Source organism: Neovison vison, chromosome 9, assembly GCF_020171115.1.
Source record: "Neovison vison isolate M4711 chromosome 9, ASM_NN_V1, whole genome shotgun sequence".
Classification (NCBI taxonomy): Eukaryota; Metazoa; Chordata; class Mammalia; order Carnivora; family Mustelidae; genus Neogale; species Neogale vison.
In genome coordinates, this window is record NC_058099.1 from 29,703,738 (window position 1) to 29,714,006 (window position 10,269).

General features: G+C 46.1%; 1 protein-coding gene and 1 long non-coding RNA gene across 3 annotated transcripts in view; one reads left to right on the forward strand and one right to left on the reverse strand.

The window, feature by feature from the left end:
- Nucleotides 1–4,383, forward strand: part of GRIN3A (glutamate ionotropic receptor NMDA type subunit 3A) — a 151,656-nt gene extending 147,273 nt beyond the window's left edge. Inside the window, exons 9-10 of one of the 2 annotated variants that reach the window (XM_044265233.1) lie at nt 378–706; nt 2,591–4,383. In XM_044265233.1, the coding sequence (XP_044121168.1) occupies nt 378–706; nt 2,591–2,661 (400 nt within the window). In that variant the 3' untranslated portion in view covers nt 2,662–4,383. Of the gene's footprint in view, nt 1–377; nt 790–2,590 lie in introns of those variants that run through there. The other variant, XM_044265234.1, reaches the window with a different exon arrangement.
- Nucleotides 4,343–9,144, reverse strand: LOC122917395. The gene is made up of 4 exons (XR_006386388.1): nt 8,400–9,144; nt 5,441–5,512; nt 5,133–5,341; nt 4,343–4,575 (listed from the first exon to the last, which is right to left on the reverse strand). It is a non-coding gene; the product is annotated as an uncharacterized LOC122917395 (long non-coding RNA).
- Between the last annotated feature and the right edge of the window lie 1,125 nt (nt 9,145–10,269).

A 10,269-nucleotide genomic window follows, 5' to 3' on the forward strand; every position in this document is an offset into this window, starting at 1 on the left:
CTTCTGCGTAGAGCCCAGCGGGTGGATAAGTAGGTTCTCACTTTTACTAAAGCACCATTTTGTAGCCAGAGAATGTTTCCAGGCAGTGCTGCGCTCTGAGCCTCACTGGCAGGAAGCGAGTGGAAAGACATCCAGGGTTCTTCAGAAAAGAACCCTCTAGATGATACATCCATTCCAATTTTCGGGCAGCAGAAGACTTGAACTTCAGTTGAGAAGAATTTTAATGGCTCTTTCTGTCTCTGTGCCACTCCAGCAGGCAGTCTGTCCTCTGAATGCATATCCCGCTCTGTATTCACAGTTTGAAACGGCCCACAGCTGGGGAGCAGCACTTGGAGAGCCGCAGAATGGAAGGTAAATCTAGTGTCTTTGTTTCCTAGGTCCAGTGTGGGACCCCGTCAGCTCACGGTGTGGAATACTTCCAGTATGAGTCAGGATAACCGACGAAAATACATCTTTAGTGATGAGGGAGGACAAAACCAGCCGAGCATCCGGACCGACCAGGACATCCCGCTCCCTCCAAGGAGAAGAGAGCTCCCTGCCTCGCTGACCACAAATGGGAAGGCGGACTCCCTAAATGGAGCTCGGAACTCAGTGATGCAGGAACTCTCAGAGCTCGAGAAGCAGATTCAGGTGATCCGGCAGGAGCTGCAGCTGGCTGTGAGCAGGAAGACGGAGCTGGAAGAGTATCAAAGGACGAACCGGACTTGTGAGTCCTAGCCGACCGTGCTGCTCCCCTTCCCGGTTCCCGGCCTTCCTCTGAGCCCTTGAGACACTCTGTACTGCTCTTTTGTAATTGCTGACAAAAGTGTAGGGAAGCAGAGGTCTAGGTCTCTCTTAGAGGTCAAGTCTGCCGGTCCTAGACTAAAAATCAGCCATAGCTCTTCCCAAGCGGACTCCCTAGCTCTGCAGGGTGGGGGTCTTTCAGAGCAGGAATGTAAGTTAGTCAGGAGTGAACTCCGTGGCAACGATCTACGAATGGCCCAGCAAAGCTGGCTCCTCACGGGGTGCCTGCTAGTAGTTCTGGGTCTCAGCCCTTTCTCTGCACTCTCACCAACGAGAGAGAAAAATGTTACTCAAACCTGGTTTTAATCTTAGGATAGAACAGGATTATCCAGGGTTGTAGCTTTTGAAACAACTCCCACAACTAGATTGTTCCTACATTCTGAACCAGGAGCCAGATAAGAGCCAGAGGTGTGGGTACCTGAACAACCAAGCCAACTCAGTAGCATACAGTGGACCAGGGATTGACTGGATCATGCACGAGGGTCCCGTGTCTCCGACACCACCCTGACCAACATTTAGTAGGAAGGGCTTACGCGCCACTGTGAAAGGGGACAGGGATGTGGTGAACGAAAACAGAGGACAGGAAGAAGAGGCATTAAAAATGTCCACCATCTTGAAGGACAAAAGCTCTGGGCCAGAAAAACAATTTGGCTAAGGAAGGAATAGAACTATACTCTAATCTAACTAAGCTTCTCGCCTACAGAGTGTGCCTTTTGTCAAGGAAAGCGAAGTAGAGCAAGGACGCGGCCTTAGAGGACACTGGACTACCCCTGCTCATTGCCCATCCAGGGCTTACGAGCTGGCACTGTGGGTTAAGTGAAAAGGCTCTACAGACCACATGCTAGCCCCTTTTCAGATCAGCAGTTACCTCTTAGCTTTGGGAATCCCTGAAGCAGACCTCCCCTGCAAACACCACAAGCTTTAACGTTTGGGATAGTGCCCTGTGCAGTCCATCTCTATACAGCTAACTACACACCAGCCTCCTGTCCCCACACCTACCCCTTCCCAAGGGGCTGTGACCAGGTGTGGTCCCCTCCCATTCTCTCCCAGGCGTCCCTGTCCTGGGCGCAATGGTGTGGACATGCATGCAGGAGGGAAAAGTCATAGGGAACTATGGAACAGCAGTTCCCAGGGCTAGTGTAGATGGGAAGCATCTAGAAACCCATTAGAATGCTCACTGTCAGGGCCTTTTTCCCCAGAAGATGGCACGAGGTGGGGCATCTGGCTCAGAAGCCTGTTAACCAGCTACCCCAGATGGCGGACACATGTGATCCAAAAATTACTCTTCAAGAAACACTGCTCTAGAAGAACGGCTGCTCCAGGCCTGGGGAGAAGTTACGAGCTTTTTGATAGGTTTTAACATGTTAGCACACACCTGCTGATTCACCTTCCGTACAGCCACTCCCACCCCTGAAAACCACTGAGGACAAGACTTCCTCAATTATCACTTACTCTGCTCTGGCCTCATCCCTTGGGATGCCCACCATGAATCCACGGCACTGTCCCAACCACTGTGTTCTGTGACGGCTGCTCCGCAGTCACAAAATTTCCCCTGCATTTCCACCAGGAGCTACCCAGTCTCCCAGGGAAAGACAACACCTTCAGCTGAATGAGCTCACACTTTGGTTTAATTGTCTGAGAACCCTAGGGTGGATGGAGGCCCAGAGAGACTGATGGGGGAGGCGAGAAGCTTCTAGTTAGACTTCCTCAACCTTGCAGATGGAACAGTGAGGGAACAGGGGGAGCCCTGGAAACAGAAAGGACAATCCTGCTTTGAAATGCCCTGTCCTCCCGTGTTCTCCCCCAGGCCCCGACCTAGATCTGCAGCTGCCTTTGGAAGACGATGCCTCGCAGCCACGTCCCCTCTGCAGCCGCTGAGTGCTCTGCCGGCCTGCTCTGCGCGGCCTGAGGTACTGAGGTACAGGCGAAGCCCTCGACCGGACAGCCAAGCTCCTAACGTACACGGGGCACTTTTCTATCACAGCTCCTCCTGACTGTACTCGAGAAGCTGGCTATTTAAAGGAACCCAGAGGTGAATTCTTTTGTAAAGTAAAGAATCCTTTTGTAATGCAATTAACTACCCCTTAATGTATCTGTTTTGTAAGTTTGGATTTTTGTATATCGGGTTTACCTTAAGCTTCTCTCCTGCGGCGTGCTGAGCAGGGGTGACCCGCCAGGCAGCCCTGCCTGCCCCGGAAGCAGCCAGCCCGATCTTCCGAGGAGCTCCTCCCCCAAAATCGTGGCCAGGGTGTGGCCCGCAGCAGCGGGAGCCGAAGCAGGCTTGCTGCTGGCAGCGTCGCTTGAAATGCCTCCGTTTTCTGGATGAAGAGAAACCGCCGAGTTGCTTGTGGTGGACCGAAGCAGTCTCAGGTGGCAGTGGTTGTCGTTACTGGTAGCAACTGAACAGTGTTTTGCAGTGTGTGAAACAGTGTGTTGTGTTTTATAAAAAGAGTTCATGAAATGGTGGGTCCTTCGAAAACTTTCTGTTCTGCTCCACTTGTCCTTTCAGCTCCCCTCGGGCTCAAAAACCACAGAGGTCCAAGTCTTTGGGTGGAAGGTGGTGGTTTAGTGGGGAACAAAGAGGGAAGGGCCGCTCCCTCACCGCCTCTTCTGGGCTCCTCTCTCAGGAGATCAGGAAGGTCCATTCTTTTCCAAGCTCTGGTGCTGGGCAGCTGGACAACCCAATTGTGTCGCGCACCCCACCCCGTTTTCCAGGGGGACGTTCCTGGCACAGGAAGCACATAATAAAATATGGCGGGGTGAGCAGAAACAGGCTACGTGCGTCTTGTACATAAGGGCCCCAGAGTACGGACGCCTCAAGTTAGAGGAGCAGCAAGGGGATGCCTCCAACAATTAAAGACGAGTTGGAAAAATGGGACAGACAAGTGAGGTGGCCACAGGAACACAATCAGTTGAGGTCTTTAATGTGCCTGGAGGTGACTCCATTACTCATGGATCTTGCTGTTGCACAAACCCCATGCAGGAGCTGCTGCTTCCGTGCCCACCAGAGAAGTGGTCAGTCAAGCAACTGCCTAGTGAAACCCAGCGACATCGGGGCAGTGGGCTTCTCGGTGTTGGCCCTGGGCCTAGTAGGGCGTTGGAGCTAATAAGCACTTCCTTGGTGTGGTAGAAGAATGAAGGGGAAAGAAACTGCTTTAGAGCCTCTCTTCCTCCCACTCATTTTTGATAAGTAAAACCAGAAAATCCAACCAGTCATGGAAAGAACTTGTGTTTTTGTCATCAAAACCACCCCACTAGCTACACCGTTGTTACTCCTTTCTTCACCCACCTATGCCACCCACCTAATGCAGGAGTCCCTCACTCTTTTTAGTTTAGTTCCCAATCGTTTTATGAAAACAATGTACTTAGAAGTATTTTCTTAAGGTTTGTAGAGTGTTTGCTTTGTGTCTTCATTTTAACGTGTGTGCAATCGCTCCAGTCCAGGAAGAGCGGAAATGCTGTCTCGTGAGCATGAAGTGAACAGGCTGTTTTGCTCCAGCCACTTTTCTCGTACAACCATGTGGATGGACTAGATGTTCTCAGGTCTTTTCCATCTTCAGTTTCTATGACTGTGGAATAAATGTTCAGATAGAAACTTCATTTTCTGATGTATTGCTGGCGTTGTCTTGGGGGATTCCGATGTGGACGTGGTACCAGCCCCTTCCTCGCAGGAGACCCACTAGGACTTACACTGTTTCCTTAGTAGAGTTGATGTGGCACAGAACATGCTGAGAAAACTCAGAGCCCAGGCATCACAAAGTGCAATCGAAATGGCCTTGTCTGAAAGATATTCTAGGAAAAGCCACAATACTGAGAGATCTCTAAAAAATTCTGCCCTGGCCACCCTCATTTAGTAATTCAACAACCATCTGCTACACAGCCTGTGTTTACGTGCCAAGTGCTGGAGACGCAACAGTGAGTAAGACGGGCATGGTCTCTGAGCTCAGGGACCTTCTCACAATCTGTCCTGTTCACAGCCTGTCAACAGACTATACTATAGTAGCTAACACTTATTTCAACTTCATTAAGACCCCTCGACACAGGTTCTCTAGACCTAGTCTGCAGTAGATGAACTAGACCTCCAGTTTACAGATGGAAAAACTAAGGCTCAGGGAATTATGGAAGTTGTCCAAAGTCACACAGCTGGTAAGAGGAGTAGCAGAGACAGATTCACACACAGGCAGTTAAATTCCAGGAGACTGATTTTACAATGTCAGGATTCTGATTGCTGCCTTACAACCCCTCTCCTTCCAGTGCCCCCCTCAAGTCTTTCTGCTATAGCACATCCAGCCCATGCCTCAGTTTGGCCCCCAGCTCCGCAGAAAAGGAAGCCGATACACAAACTGTACCTGCATTGCCACGTCCACTGAACTCAACACCGTGGCCCCCAAGTCTCACAGAAACAGCTGTTGCAGGCGTCTCTTTCGGCTTTCCGGCCCAACCGAGAACTGGTACAGATCGAGCTGGGAATCCCAGAGTGCTCCCGCGGTCTCAGGCTCACTGCGGTTTCTGACGCGCCTGCAGTTTAGCGGCTGGCCGCCTTGCCAGCATGAACCTGCTAGCAGGATGCATTTTCACACACGTTCTTTGGATTAGACCCAAGTCAGATCTCATACAAATATAAACCCACTATAACCTGATTCAACCACCAACTTACCGAAGGTGGTTTTGCATCATTCAGTCACTCCTTGTTTGGATGCTCATTTTGCGCCTGGCATTGGGCTAGCTGCTGGCGAGAGAAAGAAAAAGTTTCTGACCCCATGGAGCTCAGTCTAGCAGGGAGACACAAACTGGCAAAACTGCGGCATATATTCTGATAAATGCACATCAGGTATTGTGGAGACAAAAAAGACACTTAGTGTGTGTGTGTTTGTGTGTGTGCATGCACGCACGTACATGCAGCGGAGAAATTGAGAGAAGGGTAACAGGCACCCCAGGTAAAAGAAACAGAATGTGCTAAGTTCCAGAGTTGGGAAGCTGTGACAAGAACTGTAGGAACATTGAGAGAAACATAAAGCACAGGCGGGTAACAAGCTGTAAGGCCTGCAGAAAGAAAAGCAGAGGCAAGATCCCTGTGCTAATCTATCCCAAAGACCATAGGAATCTTTAAAGATTTTAGGCTAAATAGGGTTATAGTAAAAGATCAAGGTCCTCACTGCTGGGTGGAACTGGCTATCATTCACATGCATTCAATTTGTAGGATACTGAGCAAATGAAGTTAACTTTTGATGCCTGGGCATGACTTGGCCATGACATCATTTTAACCAGAACAGGTAGACTTAAAAATAAATAAACACATACGATCTAAAGTCTAAATATGTTGATCTCATTTTTTCCTAGAAATAAGGAGAAAATGTAGAAGAAAACTTGCTCTCTCAATTTATATGCAACAATACAAGTTAATATTTTGAGCATTTATGAGTTGCCAGGCACCCTGCTAAATGTTTTGTATATATTGACTCATTTCATCCTCAGTACAATTCTATAACATAGTTATTATTATTTTATAGATTAAGAAACTGAAACAGCTGAAGTAACCTTCTAGTAAGAGGCAGGGCCAGACTCATCCTAAGTCTGACTTCACAAGAAACAGATTTAGCACGGTGCCTGCCATCACGACAAATACCAAATGTATGAATGGGCTGGGCTGCGTGCACAAGGAGAAATCTAAGATCCCCTTGGTTCAGTTCTACTCTGGAACAAAGTGCTATAGGAACTCTCAATCAGGATGATTGAGATGATCTCAATCAGAAGAAAATGCAGTCCTAATCTAGGGCCTGGCAGAGAGCCTACTTAAATTAGAAACCTTCAGAAAGACTTAAAGTTTTGACTCAAGGTATTTTCATTTATTATCTTCCTGATGACGTGCGTTCTATAGGTACATGTCTCCACTTACGGTAAAAGAAAAACAGAGGTCTGATTGCAACATTATGATTCTGCTGCTAAACTGAGTGACCCTGGGACTTGTTTCCTCATCTCTAAAATAAGGGGAATAATGGGGAATACAAGCTGGTATAGCCACTCTGGAAAACAGGATGGAGGTTCCTCAAGAAGTTAAAATAGAGCTACCCTACGACCCAGCATTTGCATTACCAGGTATTTGCCCCCAAGAGAGAGATGTAGTGAAAAAAAGGGACACCTGCACCCCAATGTTCATAGCAGCAATGTCCACAATAGCCAAACTGTGGAAGGAGCCAAGATGCCCTTCAACAGATGAATGAATACAGAAGGTGTGGTTCATACATACAGTGGAATATTACTCAGCCATCAGAAGGGCTGAATACTCACATTTAAATCGCTGTGGAATGAACTAGAGAGGATTATGCTAAGTGAAATAAGTCAGAGACAGACAATTATCACATGGTTTCACTCATATGTGGAATATAAGAAATAGCACAGAGGAGCATAGGGGAAGGGAGAGAAAACTGAATGGGAAGAAACCAGAGAGGGAGACAAACCATAATGGACCCTTGGCTCCAGGAAATAAATGGTTGGTGAAGGGGAGGTGGGTGGGGAAATGGGGTAAGTGGGTGATGGACATTAAGGAGGGCACGTGTTGTGATGAGCACTGGGTGTTACATGCAACTAACGAATCACCGAACACTACATCAAACACTAATGATGTACTATATGTTGGCTAATTGAATTAAAATAAAATCTTAAAAATAAACTAGTACACAGTTTGAGGTCCCTTTTAACTCCCACATCCTAGCTTTCAAATCATTCCACTCTGTAGATTTTAGTAACCTGAAATCCTCAGAGCATAGTGTTACTCTATTAATGCAAATACACTATGCTTCCAATTTTGTCTACGATTTTCCTCATAAAAAAGACTAAACCATATAAAAGAAGGCATAACTATCATAGATTGCCTCAAACAGAGCTATCAGTTTCAGAATTTGTAATTTCTTTTGTTATCACCAAAAAAGGAAATTTAAAATAAGGTTATATATTTCAGGATAATACAAATTGGAAGTTACTTCAATACATGAGGAAAAACTGTTTCCACTTAGGGAGTGAAAAAAAAGGCAGGTTTGAATATACACTGGTCCAATAAAACGGACTCCTGGGGATGCCTGGGTGGCTCAGTGGGTTAAAGCCTCTGCCTTCAGCTCAGGTCATGATCCCAGGGTCCTGGGATCGAGCCCCACATTGGGCTCTCTGCTCAGCAGGGAGCCTGCTTCCCCTCCTCCTTTGCCTGCCTCTCTGTCTACTTGTGAACTCTGTCAAATAAATAAATGAAAATATTAAAAACAAAAAAACAGACTTCTGAGAAACTGTTAGCAGAAGCAAGTAGCTGAATTAACTTAACCATGTGGACCTTCCCTGAGTGCTATGGGCCAGGCCTGCTTCTGGATACTGTGGACTACAGTTAAGACACTGCTCTTTCTATATTCCTAATTTTAGGACCTATGAAATATGCTACAAATACGACCTTAATGTTTAACATTAGGAAGAGACCAAACTTGGTGAGAAATCCCCGAAAGTAAACCTCAATTTTTCTGTGTGGTGGGATAATTATGGATCTAGGAAATGTTTAGGTTATTTCCATACCAGAGACTTCCTATTATGTAAACCCAGTCTAACATGTACACAACCCATCAGTTTCTACTTACTCTTAATGGAGCGGTCTTATCACGTTGAATCAGGTAGACTTTTGCGGTTAAGAACTAGTTGAAACTTCTCTGCATACTCATTGGTCCTTGGGTTTATCTATCAATTGATACTCCTCAGCAAAAACCTTAAAGACCAAAATTTAAAGGCATTCCACACCAACAAATGATCATGGAAAGTGATGAGAGCAGAATACACCTTCCTTCAAGAGGCGAGCATCACCATCCCAGTAGGTCTAAAAGAAGACAAGTGATCATTTCCTTATTCTCCAGAATCTTCCCACAAATCCCCATAATATCAAACTCCAGAATGCAGACCAATATACCATGGGGCCCACTTGAATCCTCACAATATCAAATCACATTCATCATTCAAGAGGCATGCACATAGTACTATATGCACAGAATTCCTGCCCTCAAAGAACAAAGATGCTTTGTGGATCTGGACAGAGATTTAAAAAATTTATTCCAATGGAAATTCATATAAGAATGCAACAGCTAGCAGAAATAGCTGAGCACCTTTGAAAAAGATCCCTACAGAGGTAAGAATTTAAAAGCCAACCATGTAGTTAAGACATATGCCTTAGAGCATATCAAGACTGATTTTGGTCCAAATTGCCAAGACATTTCCAAGGCAACAACAAAATAGAGAGCATTCCCACGAGACCTGAAAAAAGAAAGGGAAGATTCTAGTACTTTTCCAATAATCCTTGAAGCTGGCATTCTACATAAGCATTAAAGAAATTTTCTAAATAAGTTCCTTATGGATCTAGAGCAGTGATCCTTTTTTTTTTTTTTTTAAAGACTTATTTATTTTAGGAGTGCCTAAAGGGCTCAGTTGGTTAAGCGTCTGCCTTCAGCTCAGGTTACAATCCCAGTATTCTGGGATCGAGCCCCACATCAGATTTCCTGCTCAGTGGACAGTCTGCTGCTCACTCTCTCTCTGCCCCTCCCCCCTGCTCATGCTCAGTCTCTCTCTCAAATAAATAAATAAAACCTTTAAAAAATTATTTATTTTAGCGAGAGACAGAGTGTGTGGGGGGAGCAAAGGGAGAGGGAGAGAGAATCCTCAAGCAGACTCCCCACTGAGCAAGGAACCTGATGTGGGGCTCCATCCCAGGACCCTGAGATCATGACCTGAACTGAAATCAAGAGTCAGATGCTTAACCAACTGAGTCACTCAGGTGCTGTGAGGCTGATTTTTTTTTTTTTTTTTTTGGGAGGACTGTGTGGTTTCAAAATTCCTTTCAGAATCTGAAAAAAGCTATGAATAACGTACATACAACACAAACAAAATTTTGTATACAATCTGTGGCTATTCCTGAAACCCATTCATTGGCCTCTTTTGTACTAAGAAGCCAGACTATCCAAAAATCATCACCCTTTTTGGTAATTATCTCAAAATGTCTCTAAATGCTCTTTATGTTGCTGGGACTTCAGACTAGTTGGGACTAGAGGTTCCCTGCTCTTCCCAACTAGAGGAACTTCCCCTAAATCCAACTTCCCATGGGACTAGTGGTTTTCTACCACAATATTCCACAGGCTGGGGTGCCTGAGTGGCTCAGAGGGTTAAAGCCTCTGCCTTCGACTCGGGTCATGATCCCAGGGTCCTAGGACCAAGCCCTGAGTCGGGCTCTCTGCTCGGCGGGGAGCCTGCTTCCCGTCCTCTGTCTGCCTCTCTGCCTATTTGTGATCTCTGTCAAATAAATAAATTAAATCTATAAAATAACATACATATATATGTGTGTGTATATATATATTCCACAGGCTGCAGTCCCCCAACGCTAGACAGCTAACTTCCCTAGCCAAGTGTCATGAATAGTAAATAACCAAACCCAAACCACCTACTGCCCAAGAAAAACACAAACACTAA